Source organism: Penicillium canescens, assembly GCF_028828765.1.
Source record: "Penicillium canescens strain IBT 15451 chromosome Unknown utg000004l_segment0_segment0, whole genome shotgun sequence".
NCBI lineage: Eukaryota > Fungi > Ascomycota > Eurotiomycetes > Eurotiales > Aspergillaceae > Penicillium > Penicillium canescens.
In genome coordinates, this window is record NW_026703966.1 from 3,312,631 (window position 1) to 3,334,717 (window position 22,087).

Below are 22,087 nucleotides of genomic sequence, written 5' to 3' on the forward strand. Positions count from 1 at the left end.
ATCCTAGAGATATGTGTCGGTATCACTACAAGAACATACTGTAGCTACACTTGAATGGAGTTGATATCATCGTACTGAACCACGGTTGAAATCTCACTGTGGAGCGTCGGGTCCAGCCAGCCATGTTTGCGATTTGACACCTGAGGCTCCACGGGTCTATACATGATCCTCAGATTCTGTGTTCTGTGTCTCTGGCACTGTAACTTATCGGATCTTAAAATGGGAGAATGGGAGAATGAAAGTGAAAGGGTAAATGCGGCAAAATTAACCAGGTGCTCAACCTTGATTCCACTTTTTAACAGATTTCATCTACTCTTTTACATGTAACAGGACTACAGTAGGATCCATATCGTTAACGTTACTTGAAGAACCTATTCGAATCGTTTTGCAGTATACGACAACTTTCCCAGCACAACCTTGTCCATCAGACTCAACCGCTCAACCTTGTTTACCTTGTCTTTTCTTTTCGTTGTTCAGTTCTTCTTTCGACGATCGAGGGATATTCTCTTCCCCCTTTGTTGGTTTGGAGGAAGATGGCTTCGAGGCGTCGGAAGACTTCGACTCTGCTGATCTCGTATCCGGTGGTGAGGGTCCTGGGTGCTCCAGCTCCCGAGTTCGAGGACTCACACCTTGGGAGGCCGGATTCTTGTCTTGAGGATCACCCTTGTTATCGTCATCGCCATAACCACCAGTCGAGTACGGCAGACTTTCGAGGGCTGGTCGTGGTCGAACGGTGTCAAGCTTTCGAAGATATGTTTGATGAGGCAGTAGAAGTCTTGGGCGGGTCATCCTGGCCGAAATTCCCTTCGGATAGATCGCTATATGGTTCAGCATTGCATCAACTGATTCCTGCCCTGTTGAAGAGATAGAATAATAGCTTGATTACAAGTGAAGAAGAACGCGAGATGTTCCAAAGATGTCTTCCTTGCTGAAGAAATATAACTTTGGAATGCATATGCCAGGTGACGTTGTAGGCCTATTTGATTGATTCATCATGACCTCACACCTTAACATCTTTTAACATCTTTTTGTCGACCAAACTTACCTCTAGTTTCCTCTCAGCTGTGGAAGCGCAATATTAGACCATGGTAGATTGTTAATGATGTAGAAAACATATATTAGTAGAGATTGGTGCAGATCAGGCACAACGCCGCAACATCGGAAATTATCTCCTTCACAGTCTACTCGCCCACATCAAACACAAAAGGCTAAATTTATTCAATGTGTAAACTAAGCGCCTACCTGGGAATCTTCCACATGACTACTACGGTCCCCCATCTTTTCACCCCTACCAGCCTGAGAAAGTCGCCGTTGTTTATTCTCCTCCATCATCTGCATTGCAAACGGTGACCGCTCGCGAATCTGACGACCTTTGTGGTAAAAGAAGTAGATCGGTGTCGTAACAAAAATCGAGACAACAGCAAGGATTGTGGACGCATACGCATACGGAAATGTGTGGCCAATGTTCTCGAACATCGGTGTAGAATACATAGCTGCAATTCCTGCAAGAAAGTCGCGAGCGAAGTCGTTGCCTCCTGTAGCAGATGCTGCGTATTCTCCGTATGCAGCAATCGTGTAGTCAATGGAAGATTGATAGATGGAATACTGTGCGACATCAGAAGGCCTTTCCGTGTTGTGCATTGGATCGGGAGCTCACATTAGCAATTCCGATTACCGCGGTGAAAATCATAGGCGCGATCCAAGGGACATATGATGGGCCCAGAGTCGTCCATGCAAAGCCAAATAGGCCAATTGGAAGAGAGGGTATGACTGACCATCATACATTTTTGTAAGAACAGACAGATTGCCTTCGTGATTGGACGTCTTGACTCACCATAGAGTAGCCACCACAATCGCGCTTCTGGAGAAACAGAGTCGGAGCCATTCTTGCGTCGTCTTTGTCTGAACATGTGGATGGAGGGTAGGAATGAGAGGTATGCGAGGAAATAACCAACGATCAGCCTATAAAATAAGCGTTTAGTATGCGCCTCCAAAAAGAACATAGGGTTCCACTGACGGTATAAATGCAAGACTGATTTGAATAGTCCCAAAGCCCCACTGTTTAAAGACCGGTTGAAATCCTTGAAGAAAGGTAAAGATCAAAGAATCACTGAACCCGCTCAGTAGCGAAAGCCACATAACAATGGGCTCAGTGAGGAGCATCACGAATGGGCGTTTCCATACTCTCCAGATATCTCGTGGAGAGAGCGAATACCCGTGAATTTCGTGTGGGCCCCAGATATTGACATTTCCTGGTCCATCCTTGCGTCTCTTCTTCGCTATCCTGTCGAGCAGTATGGTAGCTCGCGTTTCCGGCACCAGGAAGAAATGCATGATCTGAACACAGCCGCCAGCAAGGAGTTGAACCCAGAAGATCCAGGCCAATGGATGACGGTCTTCCACAAACCCACCAACGACAGCTCCGACAACGGAGCCTCCGACAGATGACAGCACGAGGAAAGCGACGGCGTATTCCTGGTCATCGGGCTCCCACATATCTGCGATAACTCCTAGTGTTACCGACCCCCCGCTGTACTCAACCCGCCAAGCAAGCGAACCACGATATAAGTCGCAAAATTGGGAGCAAGAGCGCATGGTAATTGCCATATGTTAACGAGGAAGAGGCTGAGTTGTTGAGTTGGCCACCGTCCCAGTTCTTCACTCCAAGGGGCCCACAGTTCGCATCCGAAGGCATAGGCGCAAAGAAAGGTCATCTGGGGGATTCTCGCAACTTGTTCGCTCACATTGTGCTCCTTGGAGATCGCGGCGACACCGTTTGCGTAGAGACTTGCGTTCAGGTTGATAGATATTTGGATACAAAACATCACGCAGAGGATTTGCCATTTTCTCCAAGTGGGATAGCAGTATCCCAAGCCATCGTAGCCAGCAGACTGTGTTAGCTCTATCTTGTTATTCCCGGAGGTTTCGCCTTTATGGTCTGCTAGATCCACTGTTTCTAGACCTGGATCGGGTCCCTCACTTGAACCGATGAATTGATTAGTTGCCATAGTAGGAGCGGTAGCAGTAGATGTAGAAACTCGTACAAGTTACGTGGGATTTAAGTATCAACCTGGGCTATGGACACTTCCATGACGTGTGTGGGGCACTTCACCCACGGGCATTGCACGGCTTGTTTTTAAGTCCGGGGATGCTTCTGTTATTAGCCAAGTTCATCTCACCTTCGTATTCTCAGTTATCATTCCATGGAACCGAGAAATGAGAACTGGTAAGACATCGGATTCGTAGACGAGGATGCAGTTCTTGGTAATGATGTCCGCTTGGTGCCGCTCCCACCCACATTGAACCAATCAGCCAACCTCATGGATTTCTTTGGTATTAACTATACCACCGGGAGTAATGCACATTGGCAATACACACGATTTGAGGGGCGAATTTAAATAAAGTTATTCATTATATTCAGGCGAAAGGTCATGGAAATATACAAATCGTTCACTCGTACCCTCCCTTTCCTAATCCGATGATATCATACAGCGCGAATCATATCTACTCAGATTTCTTGCCATGTAACGGGTGCGCAAGCCTCTCCTTTATCTTCTCCATGGTACTTTGCTTGCCACTGTTCTCACTGCCCTTAGCTTCAGTCGAGCCACCTATAGTCTTATTAGCGTTGTCCAAAGCGAACAAGATATCTTAGTGAAAGCTTACCAGAGCGCGATCCATCGGCGGCTTTGCCAGCCTTCCTTTCTTTCTCGAATTCTTCTGCTGTACGGGGCGCTTGACCTTGAGGACCCTTCAGTGCTTCTCTGCTGACGTGGTGATCCTCCATGACCGCAGCAGTGCCGCGACGGCCTTGGTCCTTGGTCTTCTCGGCCTTCTCTTGGTACTCGGCATTATCTTGGTTCTCGGCACCCCCTGTATTCACTGCATAGTCCCTGTTCTCGGAGTTCTCAGGCTGGGAAACACGTTGGGAAAGACTCTGGGATGTGCTCTCTTGCTTGGGTACTTGGGGCCCGGTGTTTTCTGAGGAGAGAACCTCGGGTTTTTTATGGGTGAAAGACATTGTAGTTGGGGTTTGTAGAATGAATTTGTGGCTAGTTCAGTGCCCAGAAATGTCTTGGCTATATATACTTCGATCCCATACTATGACGTTGATGACATCATTAGTGTATGGGACCTCTTCGGGAAAAATGGCTGACCCAGCCCCACTGGACTGGACAAGAGTTAACCTCCTCCTGCAACGGAGATTGGTTCTTTGTGCGAGTTGACGTATTCCAGGGTCGCTACATATATCGGGGCTTGAACAAGTCCGTCTGTAACCGCTGCGCGTAAAGAGGTCTAATGACCCTCAACATTTCTGTTAATGCCACTGTCCCATTAAGCTCAAATATCCATATGAAGCCAAATATCCCTTGAATAACCATAATCCTATCAAAATTAGTCCAATCCAATACATAAACACCCATATCAAGTCCAAATAAACCCACCCCAACCCCACTCACTGAGCCCTCATCAACCTCTCCAACCGACACCTTAAAAGATGCTGAAACCACCCAGGCATCCCCCTCAGTCTCTTAGAAACCCAGCCCGCAGACCCCGGAACAAGAACATGCCCACTCTCCCCCTTAAGCACCTGCCCAACAACCCGCTCAGCAACCGTCTCCGGAGCAAGCAACGGATTAAACCAAGTATCCTCAGGCGTGAGATCCCTAATCAACGCCGTCTTCGTAAACCCCTGCGTAACAAGCACAGTACGCACCCTTGGAGCCTGATACCGCGTAACCAATTCCGCAGCAAGCCCCTCATGGAACGCAATCGCCGCCGCCTTGGAAGCGGAGTAATCTACCATATTCGGTGTCACGGCGTACCCCGCCAGCGACGCGACTGTCACGACCATCCCGTGGTTGCTGTTGATCATATCCGGCAGGAATTCCTGCGCGAGATAGTAGTGGGATAGAGTGTTGACGTCGAACGTGTGACGGGTTTGTTCGGGGGTGGTGGAGAGGATTGTTTTTGCGGCGCAGATTCCGGCGTTGTTTATTAGGATTGTGGGGCGGCCTAGGGTTGTGCGGATTGTCGTTGCTGTTGTTGCGATTGTTGTTGGGTTTGTTATGTCGCATGGGTAGAAGCGGACGCTGTTTGGGAGCGGGTTGGTGGTTGTGTCTGGCGGGGTTATGTCTAGGATGGCGACTTTTATATCTTTTGATCCGAGAAGTTGGGCGATTTGGCGGCCTATGCCTGCGCTGCCGCCTGTTAGGATTATTACTTCTTTGTTCCAGTTGTAGGGGTCTTTTTGGCTGTTGTTTAGAATGCGGTGGTCGAGGTATATTCGTAGAGTTGAGAGGAGGGATATGGTTGTTAAGACTTGGAGGGCTTTTTGGAATTTTGGGCGGGTTGCGCTGAGGTCACGGCCTTTGGCTGTGTATTTCGATAGGACGAGGAGGGGGAGCATCTTCCAGGGGTCTAGGAGAGTTTCGGAGATAATGTTTCCTAGCACGTCTGCTGTGAAGCCTAGGGTTGATTGTTAGTTGTCGGATACAAGAGTCTCAGGGGGTGTCAAGAGACTGTACCTTCTCTCGAAAGCCAGGGCTTTGCCTGTGCCATATTGCTAGATTGGATGAATTAATGCCTTGAATTTAAGATGTGGAGTTGATATCGAAAGAGAGATGAGACTGAGGACATGTTTCACGCATCAGCTGACATGGATACTCCGGATCTACATGCAAAATGCGGGGAAGCCGAGGTTCGCATGCAGTTGACAGCTGGCTTGTGTCGGGCATGATACACATGTACTGTAAGGTTGTAGATTTATGCATACTTGATCGTCGCTTTATCCAAGTTTTGGGTTCATATCTTGAAAAGTGTCTGGCCCGCTCGATATCCACAGCATTCAGCCCCGCGCTCACCGCTATTGTGGTGTTGATACAGTACACAGACCTGGTCAGCTGTGATGTTGGTTCAAGACATTCAATTTGTATGAGTCCCTGTTGCGCACCTATCAAATATAAACAATCCACACCAAAAAAAAAAAAATACAACCTCAAATGCGCCGGTATTGTCATTGAGGCGGGGGGTATCAACGCCAACCAGCCACCAACAAAGGACATAAATGTAAGCCCCACCATATAAGGAGTAGTAGGAACAACCATATCCAAATCAATATCAATATCCAAATCTGATCCCACATATCAAATCACACAAGTCGGTAGATTGGAAGAACATTCATGAAATAGACGAAAAAAATATTCGATGCAATGTATGCGTAGCAACGCTGGACTGAACTCCCTATGGAACTCCGTAGTGATAATCCAATCGGAGTTGATATGCTTATATCCAAAGCCAAAGAAACAAACACAGCAGTGTCAAGGTATAAGTTAATCCAAGCCCAAATCAAGTCCAAGTTGACTCCAATCATCACCAGGATAAATAGGTAGTCCACCCCATTCAACACCTAGATCCCCTAAAAGAATAAAAAGAAATGAAAAAGGTTATGAAAAAAAAAATAAAAATAAAAAAATAAAAAAATATAAAAAAAAAGGCCTGGTTTTATCTGGATCCGAATGCGGTCACAGATACACGAGTGTTGAATTGGGTAAGGTGGGGAATCATCGAAGAGAGTAAGAGTATAGTGCAAAATGTAAGATAACACAGACAGATAAACGAGCTGGAGGAGAAGAAAAAACAAAAGGCTTAAGTGAGAGGGACATGCATGATGCTTTCATAAGGAGAATAGAGAACAGGGAGGTCGGACACGGGACCGCAAAAACGGACCCTGTAAGTTCAAAAGAAAGGAGAGAAGGGCTCGCACGCTAGATGTAGATGCATAGGCACTGGCGTATGCAAATTCGTAGAGGATCAACGGTAGTTTACGTTAATACCAGGCGGGAGATTCCTCAGATCAGGCTCTTTGTCGAAGATCTTGTGATAAATCTCAGTAAGGATACGGGCATCGGCGCGGAGGGTGGGAGAGATGTTTTCGTTTTGGGCGAGGAAGCATATTGTCCGTCTGAGGAGGCGGTCGAGGATTTCTGTGTCGACCAGTTCCCTCAGGCTGGACATGTAGGTGGCGGAGAGGACGAGCATGTTGCCGAATTGACTGGGAAAGGGATTAGTAGTTGTTCCACAATTCAAGACAGGGTGGGTACTTACGCGTGGGCTGTGCCAAAGATATTGGTTACCACCAACCGATGCCCACCAACACCATCGAAAGCCTCCGTACTCAGAATCGCAGAGTCGATGCAGACTTTACAGGCGCGGCGAAGCTTTGCTGGAAGGTCCCGGAGTGCGACCTTGGGAGGAACCCAGGTGTGACCGAGGGAGGAACTTGAACCCATGTCACTGGACATTCGGGACATGTTGGGCGCCCGGTTTGAGTGCAGCATAGAGGGAGACATTTGTTGTGTTGAGGTGGGCGAGTCTACCTTGGTAGTTTGACCAATGGGACCTATGCGGGCACCAGTATGGCCATAGTGCAGGGCATGGTAGAGGAGAGGTCGGTGGATGATATACCGCGCACCGTAATACTTGGCACGCATGCGAGCAGCGTTGATTTCGTTGGATGGTGGGTCCGAATCTCTCCACAACATACTGACTGGTAGACTTGTGCGCCAGAGGTCAAGGTTCATGCTTAGAGCTTCTTGGACGGTTGATGACCACCGTCTCTGGCCTTGCTTTTCGACCTTGTAAAGGTCGGTGTGTACTCGATTGAGGACTTTGCGGAGATGGATCTGGGCCGAGTAATGCAACATCACCGCGGTAGCAGGGTCATCGTGGTCGTCAGGGAGGGGAAGCGTGAATCTTCCTTTAGGAAGCGTCATACGGCTTTCGGAACGCGAGATGCCACTTGCTGGAATGTCGAGCTCTGCGAGAAGATCACTCTCTAGCTGTAGACAAGTCCAGTATGCAAAATTGTAGAGATCTAGAACAGCCCCTTCTCCAAGTCTCTCATAACGCTTTGTTCTCACCAGCACCTGGCAAGCCCTCGAAGCCTGAGAGATCCAGCTGTGGCTCTGGAATGGGTGGGCCAATTGTCCGGCATAAAGACCGGCAAGTAGCGCCGCCTGGACGTGTTCCAGTTCGTTGGCACCTTGCAGGTGACCCAGAATCTCAGTACAAAATCCATAAAGTGTCAGACCAGGAATGACCTGGTAATTCTTCGTATGTCCAGCTTCGTCACGGGTGTGTGACACAGATCGCCGGGAGAGGTTTCTGCGTGGTTCGGCAGTTGTTGTTGATGTTGGCCCAAAGGACTGGCTTGTAGCCTGCATAGGCACCGTGTATAAAGGTGTCGCCATCTGCAAGGCAGAATCAGAATTCGCGGGCGAGAGCACACCATTGACGCCAAATTGCCCGCTTCCGACAGGCATTGGTGGCAGGGGACTGGGAATGTGCTGGCTACGATAATCAATCTTCTGGTCCATGATAGGCCCAGGAAGGGGAGCAGGACATTCGCAAATCGCACCAAGAGCCAGACACAGCATGACTACAGCATTGTCGATGTTCCTCCCAACACGTGGTCGTGCCGGTGTAGAACTTGGGCTCAAGAACTCGCCTCGCGCGCCCAAGTTTTCATTGGAACGCTTCCGCTTCGCTGGCCGTGGGCCTTCATTGCCCATCTGGGTGTTCCTTGGCATCGGCGACGGGGTTAGACGGCAGTAGCATCGAATAAAGCTCTCGACCTTTTGATCAAGCTCACCCTGGTCAATGAACGGGTGAAGTTTGTACATGTGGTTCATGTAGCTCTGATAGTAGCGCTGCGCGGTTGCAACATCCAGGTTCAGGTTACCAAACTTGTCAATGTCAACATCCGAATCTACCCCTGCGCCGTCTCCGTCTGGTTGAGCACCGTTCACGCCGCCATCACGCATGCCTGTGCTCCCCGGTAGTTGACTGTCATCCGCAGTGTATGAAATCTCGCCCTGGCCATAGACACTGATAAGACCGCGCTCTTCCTCCAAGCGCATGACATAGTCTTCATCATACACCTCGGGGTACAGCAATTTCTTGATCGAGGGCCACATCAAGAGCTTGTGAGCTGCAGTAGTGTGCTCCACAGGAATCGAAAGCTCGCCCTCCTGATCATTTTTAGCATCCTCAAAGACCTCCACAGGTCCCAGCTTTTGACCGTAATGCGAAGTGCCGACATCCTGACTGCCAGGGTCTAAGACTGCCATGCCATTTGAACTCAGCATGGAAGGCGTGGGTGGCTCTTGTTTGAGAACTGGCTCTTGAACAGGCGCCGGTGGGATTGGTGGCAGGTGCGAACGATCTTTGCCAGGCCACGAGGTTGTCGGTTTAGAGTGTTGTAGCCACTCTCTGAGCAATTGGTCGTGCCCGTGGGTGCCAGCGGTTAGCAAGTCGATCTTCTGAACCAAAGTGTCCTCCAGGTGCGTGATTCGATCTATCAAAAGCTGCGTGCTCTTCTCTTGTTTGTGAGGAGGCACTTCCTTGTAGACACAGGTCAGGTTATTCTCTTTACAATGACTGCAACCTGGTCGTCCCTCGTCACACTTCGCTTTCCTAGCGCGGCATTGGTCACAGGCCTACAGCTCGAGAGTCAGCTCTCAATCCACCGCGGCAATTCAATCTTATCTGGCCTACCTGCTGGGCACGAGCCGCTTTTCGTTGACGCGCTCCATACGCCTGGTTCTGGTAATAATTCGGGTCATAGCCGCCCACCGGGGTCGCTGGGGCCATTGACGGGCCGGGGGTCATGAATTGTGATGCTGGGGGCAGCGGGCCCGCAGAAGGTGTATGCTCCGCGCTACTGATCTGATCGGCTGGCGGATAAGACATGCGAGGACGGTATTCTGGTGAAGCCTCGTGCGGGGCACCGTTGATTGGCTGGCGGAAACCATGAGGGGGAGTTGGATCTTGCGGGGAATGTACGGGCGCGTGCGGTTGGAGACCATTGGGACGCCCGTAGGGCCCGTCTGGTGATAACCCGGGCAGCTCGCGGCCGGGCATGACTGAATAGCTTGGAATAGGCGCCTGGGTTGAAGAAGGACGGCGGGCATCGGCTGGATGCGGATCGAAGGATGGAGGATATGGAGGGCGCCATGATGGCTCGTAGCTAGGATGCGTGCCCGGAGGCGCATGCGGCCCTTCGGGAGGAGGCATGCGATTCATTGTCGAGGAGAGAGGGTAACTGCCAGCGCGTTCTTCTCACAAGTCGGTCTGGTTAAGCGCTGTACCGTGTGCTTGGAGTAATCCGGTACTCAAATCAACATGGCGGGAGAAAGAATTTGGGAAAAGCAGAAACAGGATAGAGACGGGACGATCTGATAGTGTCGGGAGGCGCCAAGTTCAGACAATGAAATGAAATCGGGCGCCGTTAGAGGTGCGAATCAAATCACGCGCCTAAAGCTCCGAAATTCTTAGGTCGTAAAAATGCGGCGAGGTTAACGTCTTCTTGAGTGGGCAGGGTGGAGCTAGGCAAAGAAATAGTCAGATTACAGCGATGATCCGAACAGGGGGGTCCGTTGGACCGAGTTGAAGGTTTGAGGATAGAAGAAAGAGAAAGAAGGGAAGAAAGAAGGCAAGATACAGGATCAAGGCCAAAGCGAAGTCCATCAGATAGATCGAAAGGGCAGAAGTACAAGGTTGGGCAGGAGGGGGTATGGTATGGTAACTTACATTACGAGTGGGGGAGAGGAATCCTGTAAAATAGAAGAAAAAGAAAGAATAATCAGAAGGAATACGGGGGGCTTATAATTACTGGGGATCGACATGTTGTTTGCCCCTCCCTTGAACTCTGTAAATGGCTGGTTTTCTAATATCTGATCCGATCTCCAGTTGACAGGTCTGCTTCCTTTCTTTTTTTTTTCTCTAGTGGGTCAGGCGGCTGGGGAATACTGAGGGAAAACATCTTGCGCGCTTATACTGGGAGGTCGGAGTATACTATATCATGATCGAAGCTAGGATCCAACTCGCACCGCGTGGAACGGGGATCTCAGTTCCCGAAGGTCAACCACTTCACCGGGAAACGCGCCATGCAAGTTGGGAAGTTCATCCGGGCCCGGGGAGATATACTGATTCGGACCGGGAGGATTTTAGGATGTAGCCGAGCCTGTAAAAGTCAAAGCTTTTGTATTGGAAGGCGAAAGTGTTCTCTAATTGTATGTGGTTTCGAGAATCCATCTCACATTGTGACCCGTGTCAGACAGGGATCGTCTCCCAGTACCCAGGACTCGGGTCTCCTTAACAAATGTACTCCGTACCCCGATCAACCTCGTATCCAATCCCATCGATGGAAGTTGCCTTAGTCGTGAAGTCCGCCAAAGTATAAATGTAAAATAGGTAATTAGAGGGTAGACGTATAATTCGTGCCGTCCAAGAGACATTTCTGACCGCCAATGAGACGCGGACAATGTCCGAATTCGATTTGCAAGGGGAGTAACCAAAGTTTATTAGGCTTCGATTCTCAAATCATATACCCCAGATCGAAGTTCGAGGGAGTAGGATCTTTTTTCCAGGGATAACTCTAACATGTTGACTTCTCGTATTGTACCGTCACGGAAATACTCGGATAGTCCCGCCTTCCATCCATGGATAAAGACGGGAATCATCCACGGATGAAGAGTGCAGTAAACATCTGCCTACTCTGGAGCACTATGATATCACCTTATTCTTTCGGGTTACCCCTGGCTTGATGAGGCAGCTCAAAGATAGTGCCACTTGGCCACGCCGGAGTCTTATGAGCGAGTCAAACACGGAGCCGAGTGGCACAAGAACACAGAGTTGCTCCATTGCTGATTTTTGCTTCTTTTGACCGTTGGTCCTGTCTGTGCGGTCACCCGTGAGAGCTGGAAGTAGACCAGCGCTGGCTGGATGGTGGAGTAGGTACGCCCGAGTTGGGTATACATAGTGGAGAAATGGCTGGTGACCATACAATAGTTCTCGATCACGGAAGGAAGCCAAGACCCACGATTTTCTTTGTTTTGCTTCAAGATTGAATGCCAAACTACATTTGCTAGCTCTTAACACCTAGCACTGGTTTTCCTGGGTTTCCACTATACTAGCAGAGTGGGAATGAAAAGTGACGTGCATAAGAATGAATGGGTGGTCGGGGTTAGGAACAATCCGAATTTGACATTGACACACCGGGATAAAAGCTGAGGCTCGGCTTGGATTGGGCAATTAGGAATTCCAAGACATCCCACTTCTGGGGTTGGCCGTCGTCATTAAGGGGGTGAAATTAGGTTACATGGATGTTAATCCTGCATCTTTTTGGTGTCCCAGTTTTAATTTGCCATGTCGATCCGCCGTTCCCACCATCCGGTTCCATGGGTTCGGTAGGGCGCGTTGGTTTAGATCTTGAATTCTTAATCTACATGTACTTACTGTCTTCATATTCCATGCACTGCTCCGTACTTGAAAATGGATATTTGGAATTGAAAACATAGGGGAAAGACAACCACCACTTGTCAATACCTCCACGTCACCTCCCACCCCTGATAAGACCAGGATCACCCAGCGTAGCACTCAAACAACCTACAGATGGCGACTGCACGCCATGCATAGTGCAGAATGTATTCAGAATAGAGTTTGGAGAGAACTTGGACATCCAATGTCGAATGCAAGGGGTAAAAACAGACATGATCAAGCCCACTATCAATGCATCCTCTACGCCTTTTATAGGGACCCCCATGTCCACAGTTCATATCCCCACACCACTGCTATATGCCTCAGAGTCTCGAGGTCTGACGTCTCACTGCTGTCTTTGCCTATTACCTGTTGCATTGTATAGGTAGCTCGATGTGTATAATGTAGGCCTGGAGGACCCAGGGTTCACATTCGAGCATGGATGCACCTGGTATACGCAGTAGACACCAGATATGCAGCAGGCACGCCTGTGTCCAATCAGCGCTGGGCGTGGCCTTCACGAGACTATTGGAATGGGTCCATATGGGGAAGATGCAGGTGATCTACCCTCCCTTGACGGACATCTCCACACTCTGTGATCAAAGGGGATGCGGGAGGTTGCATTTTTGTGATAGTTGAATAGGCCAGGTCCTCACTTGAACTGAGACTTGTTTGATTCCTACTTAGTACTGCGGTAGGGTGTAGAAGACGGGAGGTATGGGGTAAAAGTGAATGCACTGCGTACGCGTACGTAGGATCCAAATAACCTGATAATGCACTGTATGAGGGATATGAGACTGGTCAATCTACTCTACCATACAATCATAAGCAAGTGATAAGTTGCTAACACGCGCCAATATCTTAAAGTCAGAAATCCCTTTTGCAACCGCAACCCAAATCTATCACGGAACATGTGTAAGTACCGCACTAGAATGCGCAGTAATGGTATGTACAATACGATATACGACAACAGTCATTACCTTGATCGTGAGCTGCATCAGCGATCGAAGCGCCTGATTCGCGCGCCCGCGACCGACAAATTATGCCACAGCGCCCGATAAAATGACGCTCCCGCTGAAATATGATCGCCTCCATCTCTACATGTCGACAACATTGTAGATTTGTCCAATCACTCTGGACTCGCTTAAATGTATAGTAATTGTGGAAAAGCTAGTATGCAAGCCTCTCCTCAACTACCACCTACTTCCAGCATATCATAGCGGTGATTGATCATTTACACAGTACTACAAGTCCAGTCCAGATGTGTCTACTTACTGTACAACTATCCCACGGAAAGCTGCAGAATTGATCGGACACACAAGCGATTGCGAATCGATCAGGACGCGTTGAAACCTCGGGTTGATTTGCGCTTTCTGTTCCCGAATGGCACAAGACGGCTTGGTTTCATCTCTAATGTGATACAACATGCGCCGTTTGGCTTTGCTCTTGGCCTGAAACTGATACGTCGAGATTTGATCACTTGCCTCTTCTGTTCCCACGTGGGGTTGGGACCATGTGGGATGAATTGTGGTTGGTTTCTACACTGCCTGGGGTCTTGAGGACTTGTACCCGATCGCATGTTTTTGTGGGTGGTTATTCTTTCGTCTATCCCTCACACAATACTGACTCCTTAACTCCACCTGCGGGCACGCATCCTTCGATCTGGACTACCAGCCCCGCCAGCTTGCGTAAACTGTCGAGCTCAAGGCTTTCGACAATCCCCGATTCGGTCACACGCATAACAACAACCTCCTCACGCGGCACCATCCCTTGAAGAGTAACTTCGCACTCAGACCTAACAACAAGGTCTATCGAGCTCACATGAACTACTGGTCTGTTCGCCGGATGCAAGGAAAATCACCAACCCAGATCCAAATTCAAATCTACATCCAGTCTTAAGTCTACCGTCTAGAGTCTACGTCAGGGCCAATATCCCCCACTAATTAAACTTCTCGCAGATACCCTAACCTGCATTTTTGCAGTCTATTAAGCACAGTGACATACATGTACATATAAGGCAGAAGTCAAATTTCAACTCGGAGCTATAGACAATCTCAGTCCTCACATCCAGCATGATCTAGTCATGTTTCCAAATCTACTAGGCCATATCAGAAACATTTGCATCTCTCCCGTCAAACTTGAGCTTTGTCCCTCCTTGGTTTTATAGTACCATACAGAATTGCCGACGAGCCGTCGCGCCGCCCAGCCGCCGAGCCTCGTCTGTATATGTAGTGCTTGTATAATTTGCCGTGAAGGCCGAGGCATTTTAAACGCGACTGCATCCAAGCGCTGTGGTTGAATCCGCCGTTTTGGAGTCACACTCCACTTTATGCACGCCATTCACGTACAGTACTGTAGACACGGCTTGTTGAGCTTTATTTTTCCTTGACTATTGCCAAGTTGGGTAGGTTATAGGAGATTGGGTACAGAGTTATAGGTTGTTTTTTTAATTTCATACGCGCGACTGCATACTATACAGTACTTGAGGTCTAGTATATACACTAACTTAATTACTAACTTAATTCAGAAGATCTGTGCATGCTTCTAAGATGTGTGAACAAACAACCAGTCGGGTAGTCCAAGCCTAAAGCGATGTGTTGCTTTCAATGTTAATCTCGTCTCACCTTGATTATTCTTACTCTTATTTTACACTCTATCATAATTATCTAAATCATTCTAATCAAAACAAACCCCTTCAGCTATCAAGGGGCACAAAAGTACATGAACACGTAAATCCCTAATCCCCCTATCCACACCTCTAGCAACCTAATCCAAAGACCGAAAACCAAAGACCAGGTCCCCGAGGACCCCGACACCGACACTAACATCCCTCGCACATCCTCGTGCATTGTGCCTGTATCTCTGCATATTTCTCGGCACCAGCATCCCCATAGCTGCCCGGTCTAGCGGGTATTCACCGTACTTTTGTAGGGCCCCATTGGGTGGTTCTCCGCGCTGGAACTTGTTTGTCTCATGTGGCTCTGCTTGAAGATCTGTTAGCCGGGCTATATTCTGATTCCAGGGTTGGCTCGTTTTTGGGTGTGATGTGATGGAGTTAGATACAGTACAGAGGTAGCTGGAGTGGGATAAGCGTGTTTGATTTCGGGGTTTGGTGAAGAGTTTCGGTTTCTGCTAGGGATTCTTCGGGTGTGAGCAGATGTCTATTGATATCATATTGAAATCGAAGGATGGTTTTAAGTGGAAGGTGGTGTACAGTATGGTTTGCGATCGATGGAGTTTTACCACCCTTGATAGCATACAGCTACTTACTCCGTACTACCTTTTTTAATACATGCAACATCAATCCCGCACTTCAATGTACCCAATCCCAATGCAACAATAGGCTACCAAAATCATACCAAAGCACCGGTGAGGCGCAATAAGCGAACCCCATAAGTTGGAGAGTCACGGGGAGGAGTTCGGATCAGTCGACCCACACATAAAGATCTAACGATTGGTTAACTTATTCATTTAAACAGTTAAGTTACGAGTTGCATACCTAAAGTAGTAGATTAGCCTCTCAGAGACAAAGACACAACGTGGAGAAATCCCCGATGACTCGATCTGGCCGTGCAGATATTTACACATCCATTATTCGATTCTTCACTCTCTACAGGTACCGTGATCCCAAACAAAGTTCACCGGTCGATTTAGTCCATCTCCCACTTCCAACGCCCCATCCATACATGTAGAGTAACTCAATATCCGCTCTGAAAAATAAATGAAACCCCAAGGCCATAGCGCTGAACCCCATCTCCACCTACCGCCATTCAATTTCCACAGACCACATAGCAACCCCGACATCGGGACTATCAAATCGATACATCACATCAGAGTTGATCTGGAACAGGCGTGGCAAGTCTATATCTGGTGCGTTGAAGATCTTGAGCTCATCAGACCGTACTTTAGAGAGGGCCGAATAAATCCGGCCACGGCGGCGTTTGAGGTGTGAGGCTTGGGATTCTGTAACTTTGTTTTAGAAATGGGAAATCGGATAACTTGAGGCTGGTGGGGATGAAGATGAGCGACGGGGCTACTATTGATGCACTTGTACATGTGCATGCATTTTGCTGAAGAAGTGAGGTCCACGCCGCGCCTCATTTTGAGAATTGTTTTTTACTGGGTGAGGTATATGTCACTTGTCACTTGGTAACTCGCTTATATGATTGATGGTATGGTATGGATGGGGTTGACTACATACACTACTGTGCTATGATGCTGGCCAGTTTGCAGGATTGGTTACGTAGACGTCGATCTGGAACGTGTCGTTGGGATTGGTCTTTGGATGGAGTCTTGGTGGTGTTGTTGCTTTTGTTAGATGCAATTAATAGGTTGGAAATATGCGTGGGTGATATCATTTGAGCTGCTGGAGCTCTTGTGAGAGATACTCGTGTGCATGACCCAGGGATAGCCGGTGTCACGGTGGCCACTCTGGCAAAAGTACGATGGTGTTGAGGTTGGTGATGGTAACAGGTGGATGGGAAGGTAGGTGAGAGTCGACCGATGAATGAAGAGTCTCTTGGGCTAGAGATGAATTGATTTTGTTGGCGATCAAGCATGGAAATAGTTGCCTGTGGATGACTCTTCGTTTGATACTCATATTACGACAGACACGAAGATCTTTCGCCCAAATTATCTGAAGCTCTTCAAGATATATCCCTCTAGGGTAGGGCTCGCTGGTGATTGGGATAGCCACAATGACCTTCAAAAGGCCAGTAGACAATGATATCGCAAGTCCCGAAAATCCCATCCCAAGATTCAAAAACCAATGCAAGAACAAGATGTAGTATATCAAGTGTCATTGGGGGTATGGAAGATGCGCAGAGCAAAAAAAGTCACAGCAACTCTACCTATTGCCGTGTATATACAAGATGCATCGCTTTCGAAAAAAAAACCCAGTCTAGATCCAGAACCCAGATTGCAGGTTCCCGACATGCCATATCATAACTCTCTATATCTCTATGAAGAGACAGGCATCGTGTCGCGCAGCTGGTAATGGAACAGCTGCCACACGCCCTTGAGCGCTTCTAAGCGGTCATTCTTGTCAAAGAGGTCGAACCATTTGGTTCGCTGCAGTTTCAGCACATGCCACGGTTGCTCCGTGTCGGAGTCTGGTGAGAATGTGCTCTCGCCGTTGGTGAGGATGTCCAGGTAGCGTTTGTGGACGCGGAGATGGAGGATTGAGACGTGGTGGTTGATTGAGGAGATCATATAAATCTAGAAGAGAGGGAGGTTAGCTCGTCTGTCACTATAACTGCCCCTTCATCTAAAACATCTGAAACCTCTGAAACAAGGCAGGATTCACATACATCGTCGAATGGACTATCCCGGGCCTTGCCAATCTGCATATAACTCAGTCTCTTATCCCAGAGACTCGGCCCAGGCTGGATAATCTTCCACTTCTCGCTACTCGTAAGTCTGCGCATGGCACTCGGTCTCCGCGAAAGCGATGTGACGAACGGATGCTCGATCTTGTGTCGCTTACGCGCGATGTCCGCCTCCGGGGCGGACGGCCTGGCTTCCTCCATCATAGAGTCCGGCAGGGACATCCCGTGTCCCATACTGACAAGATCATCCAGGATCCCATCGTGGGGTGCGCCACCGAAGCGCGGCGCCATGGTCCACCACTTGCCTTCTCCGGGTCGCTGTTCAATTTCGCCCTCACGAGCTCGCTCTTGGGCTGCGAGGAGCATACCTCCGACCTCGCGGAAGATGTCACTGACTTCGCCGATGCCGTGGCCTTGGCTATCCGCGGTGGTGCGGAATGTGGTCTCCGGACGGCATTGCGCGATCAGTACGGGCCCTTCTAGCATCCCGCTTCGCGCGATCTGGCGGTCTCGAGGCGATCGGGATGCCTGGAAGGACTGCCGCACTGGGAAGAGGAGGTTCTTGGTCATCAATCGTGGAGGAAGAGTGGGTACCGTGACTTGGCATCCGAATGGCCATGCGACCATCTCGACAAAGGCTCGAATTGTCTCGTCGCGCACTTCATCGGGCATCTCGTGCCCCGTGCCAATTCTACGGCCCGTATACATGGCCACATAGGGCCTATGCTCGCCCAGAGGGGTCTCGCTCGTAATCTCGTGGGATTGTGTCTCATCCACTTCCATTTCATCGCCCGTGGAGTTGGTTCCGCTTGTGATTTCCTGTTCCATGTGTATTTGGACATCGCTTTCCAACTCCATCTCATTGGGAGGTGTGGGTTCAGGAGTTGCTGGACGCTCAAAGTAGTGGTCTAAGCTGGTGTCCCAGTATTGAGCCACGTGCTCTAATCCTGTCCAGAACTTCCTCGACTGTGTCACGCGAACCCGACTCCGGCCCTCACGCGGTGGCAAACGTGCCACCTCACGGAAGGTGTCGTCGTTGTCCAGTGCCAACTCGTTTTTTAGCGTCTCATATCGATCCTTGGGGGGATAGGGGACTCCGTTGCCCATCAGCGGGCGAGCGACATCTTCCGTTGGCTCAGTGGTGTCCTCCCATGGCAAAGGAGCGAGGGCGAGTGTCTGGTCGGGGAACATGTGGCGTACATCGACGTCGGATTCTAGTTCAAGGTTCAACGCCTTGAACCGGTCCAAGCAGATATCTTGTGGACGTTTGATGTCGGCCAGGAGATCTGCAATGTCCTTGAGTTTCGAGTCCGATTCATTGGGAACAACATTGGGCAGGTTGTAGGCGGGGAAATCGAGGGGTGTTGGGTCGGCGGGGGGTCGTCTTTCTTTCTCCGGCTCCGAAGTGGCGGAGGGCAAGGCTATATCAATGTCGAGTTAGCTGCTGAGACCATATTTGACGAGGTCCGATGTCATGGGGGATTGAAGGTCGCGTGGGACACAAGCCATGCGCCACATTCCACATATGACGATTCAGGGACTTGGCCAACTGCCCACGGAAGGAAAGGAAAAGAAACCAAGTAACAGGGAGGCTCACCCAGCCCAGAACCCCAGCCAAACATCGTGAGCTAGATGCAAATGCAAGATTATCGCACACTCTCAGGTCACATGCGGGGAAAGGAGAGTAACCGAAGCGGTGAAGTGAAACAGAAACAGGGAGAGACGGAGGTATCAAATAGACAGAGAGAGAGACAGAGGGAGAGACAGAGATAGAGAGAGACGAAAAAAAAACAGACACAATAGATCAAAGCGAATGTGTTTAGGAGGGAAGTTTCACGGGACTTGTGGGGAACCGGAATATTCACCCCGACATCCAACTATGTTAGGCGGTTTACATGAACGGGGTGAGTGACATAAGTACGGAGTACGAAATTAACATAACTTATTACACTACTACGGTGTAGGTTATATCACAAATAGTCTTATTTCGTACAGTTTACGTACGGTTATCCCTATTTATTTGGATATTGACTTGTGTGTATAAGTCACATGACAGCTCCGATATGCCCAAATGAGGCATTGCTCCCGTATCAGTATCATAATATCACAATATCACTTCCATCTGTCCCGTATAGAACGCCTCTTACTCCTGGATTAGGCCAAGTATGAAACATCAAGGGGTGGACTGGTCCAAAGAGTCACTTCGGTTCTCTCACCAAGCCGAAACCGCCTCGTTTCGTCTACAGGGGTGATACATCCCCCGCTCGAATCCCATGAACAATGACGAGCTGCGCGTGCAGAAAAGTTAGCCAGTGTCGCATTACTTCAGAGTTTTAGGGACTGATCAGCCTCATCATGGCTTCTTATTGGATCGGGGAAGGCTAAGCGCTCTCCTGTCACAAATGGAGGGGTGAACTACTTCTTGGGCAGAGGCGCCTAGCTTCAAACAAATGAACATAAACCCCCTGGAGAGACGGTGAAGACAGATTCTCTATAAAACCCTCCGGGCTTCGTATCGCAACTACCCTGGCTCTTTTTGCCTCTGGGAAGCTGACGGGATGGCTTCGAGAAGGGGGCTTGAGTTAACCTTAAGGAATTGCACAATTGTGTGGTCTTCTTTGTCTTATACTTTGTGCTTGACGTTGTCGTCGTTGACGTTGACGTTGTCGTCGCTTTGTCCATCGTCGCGGAAACCGTCAACCATACAAAGGGATCCCCCCGCCACAACAAAGGCTCCCATGTTCTTTTCTTTATGCACGACTCGAGAAATTTATCCAGATACTGCTTCTAGCCTGTCTTGCAGGAATTAATTGAAATGGTCTCCATCTCCGCCGAGCCGAGTGCATCACCGATATACAATCCCCCAGCAACACGCTCTTGGACGACAATCACATCAATCAAGACGGAAACAATTCACCCAACTTTGTTGTTTACTCTCACGGAGTCTGAACTTGTTTCCAGTATTGTCACGTCCAGTGCGTTTGGGCAAGCATCGCAAACCTCACTTCCAGCATTGGATACCAACCCCGTTGTTGGAACTCCATCGCCAACCACAATCAATACGTCTACATCATTCCCGGGATCAAGTCTTGCTATGACATCAACCATGGATGCTCCATTGTCAACGATGGAGCCATTTGCCCCGCTATCAAACTTGAGTGACTTCGCCTCGTGGGAGAATCTGCCGTCCACCTCGACAAACTTGGGACAGCCCGAGGTCACTACGAGCTCTACGAGTTCAGTGAGCACCTCAACTACCAAAATTGTCACTTCCTCGACGGTAACATCAGCCTCGCCAACTATCTCCCCATTCGTTGGAACTGTAACGGGCACAATCTCGGCAGACAATTCAAATTCATCGACCACCGCGCCATTCATCGGAACTGTAACGAGCACAATCTCGGCAGACAATTCCACCACCTCATCCAGCTCTACTCCTGTCTCTCACTCCAAGCATGACAACGCCATCAAACCCGCGGTCATAATTGGCAGCATCCTAGGCGCGTCAGCTTTCATCATGTTCGCGATGGCAGCCTGGTTCGTCCTCCGTCGCAGACGCCAGAAGATTATCAAGGTGCAAAAGATAATTGGCGCCCGAATGGGAGGCGACTCACTCGGTCCACTAGAAGGTTACGAAACCCTCTATTTCCCCGAGGCACCAGTGCCCGGGGCAGACACCAAGTCCGCTCCAATCCCAACCCTCCCAGTTATACCGGAGGAAGTCCACTCAGTGCCTGCCTACTCCAATGGACCTTTCGTTCTCGCGCACTCAAACCCAGACCTGTCAATGGACAGTCTGTACCTGCGTAGTGAACGTTCACGACGCGCCTTCTACACTCAAAACACGGTCACCTCAGACCACGAGACTGACCACTCTCCTTCTCTGGCAAAGGATGTATCTCCTCGATCCCATGTGGTATCTACATACTCCCGCTCATCATGGGAAGATGCAAGTGTGAGCAATCTCGATTTCTACGGAGATAGTACCACAGCTCTTCCCCAGGAGCTGGACGGCGTCACTCTCCCACCTTCCAACGCAAAGTGTCTGGAAGCCTGCATGTCGCGTGATAGTCTGCGCAGCGACCCGTTCGATCTCGAGGCTCCAAGTGTCTCGAACCCTCCTGGCAGCCCACCAGTTCCACCTGTTCCTACAGAGTGGGGAACCAAGTTTTAGGCTTGTTGCGTCCCAACGCTCGAACCTACGTTCGTTTCACTTTGTCGTCAGTTTCATGGTCCTCATTGTTGGATTTGTTTTTCGATTTTTCTTGTTTTGTGGATACCTCAGGTTTAGCTTTTCGTCGCATATTTGGCGTGTTTCGTTTATGACTGAAAGATTTTATGCCCCTTTATGTCTCTCTACTTTTTTGTACTGATTTTGTTCTAGCTGTTGCTTCTTGCTTCTAGCTTCCTGTTTTATGGAGATTCCCCCGGGTCGCGTT

General features: G+C 49.3%; 7 protein-coding genes across 7 annotated transcripts; 1 reads left to right on the plus strand and 6 right to left on the minus strand.

The window, feature by feature from the left end:
* Nucleotides 1-438: 438 nt before the first annotated feature.
* N7446_006620 (uncharacterized protein) lies at nucleotides 439-789 on the minus strand (the record flags this gene model as incomplete). Its single annotated transcript, XM_058515367.1, has 1 exon — nucleotides 439-789. The coding sequence occupies one exon, from the start codon at nucleotides 787-789 to the stop codon at nucleotides 439-441; it is 351 nt and encodes a 116-aa protein (XP_058372545.1).
* Nucleotides 790-1,093: 304 nt separating this feature from the next.
* Nucleotides 1,094-3,047, minus strand: N7446_006621 (uncharacterized protein). Its single transcript, XM_058515368.1, has 4 exons — nucleotides 2,018-3,047; nucleotides 1,835-1,962; nucleotides 1,658-1,770; nucleotides 1,094-1,605 (listed from the first exon to the last, which is right to left on the minus strand). Exons 1-4 carry the CDS (start codon nucleotides 2,605-2,607, stop codon nucleotides 1,231-1,233), a joined length of 1,206 nt encoding a protein of 401 aa, XP_058372546.1. The 5' UTR covers nucleotides 2,608-3,047; the 3' UTR covers nucleotides 1,094-1,230.
* Nucleotides 3,048-3,504: 457 nt separating this feature from the next.
* N7446_006622 (uncharacterized protein) lies at nucleotides 3,505-4,021 on the minus strand (the record flags this gene model as incomplete). Its single annotated transcript, XM_058515369.1, has 2 exons — nucleotides 3,505-3,611; nucleotides 3,667-4,021. The coding sequence occupies 2 exons, from the start codon at nucleotides 4,019-4,021 to the stop codon at nucleotides 3,505-3,507; spliced, it is 462 nt and encodes a 153-aa protein (XP_058372547.1).
* A 435-nt stretch (nucleotides 4,022-4,456) lies between these two features.
* Nucleotides 4,457-5,562, minus strand: N7446_006623 (short chain dehydrogenase/reductase family protein; the record flags this gene model as incomplete). Its single annotated transcript, XM_058515370.1, has 2 exons — nucleotides 4,457-5,469; nucleotides 5,529-5,562. 2 exons carry the CDS (start codon nucleotides 5,560-5,562, stop codon nucleotides 4,457-4,459), a joined length of 1,047 nt encoding a protein of 348 aa, XP_058372548.1.
* Nucleotides 5,563-6,731: 1,169 nt separating this feature from the next.
* clcA (putative C6 finger domain protein) lies at nucleotides 6,732-10,086 on the minus strand (the record flags this gene model as incomplete). Its single annotated transcript, XM_058515371.1, has 3 exons — nucleotides 6,732-7,054; nucleotides 7,108-9,500; nucleotides 9,559-10,086. The coding sequence occupies 3 exons, from the start codon at nucleotides 10,084-10,086 to the stop codon at nucleotides 6,814-6,816; spliced, it is 3,162 nt and encodes a 1,053-aa protein (XP_058372549.1). The 3' UTR covers nucleotides 6,732-6,813.
* A 7,194-nt stretch (nucleotides 10,087-17,280) lies between these two features.
* Nucleotides 17,281-19,270, minus strand: N7446_006625 (uncharacterized protein; the record flags this gene model as incomplete). Its single annotated transcript, XM_058515372.1, has 3 exons — nucleotides 17,281-17,538; nucleotides 17,631-19,069; nucleotides 19,246-19,270. 3 exons carry the CDS (start codon nucleotides 19,268-19,270, stop codon nucleotides 17,281-17,283), a joined length of 1,722 nt encoding a protein of 573 aa, XP_058372550.1.
* Nucleotides 19,271-20,463: 1,193 nt separating this feature from the next.
* Nucleotides 20,464-21,822, plus strand: N7446_006626 (uncharacterized protein; the record flags this gene model as incomplete). The annotated part of the gene is made up of 1 exon (XM_058515373.1): nucleotides 20,464-21,822. The coding sequence occupies one exon, from the start codon at nucleotides 20,464-20,466 to the stop codon at nucleotides 21,820-21,822; it is 1,359 nt and encodes a 452-aa protein (XP_058372551.1).
* Between the last annotated feature and the right edge of the window lie 265 nt (nucleotides 21,823-22,087).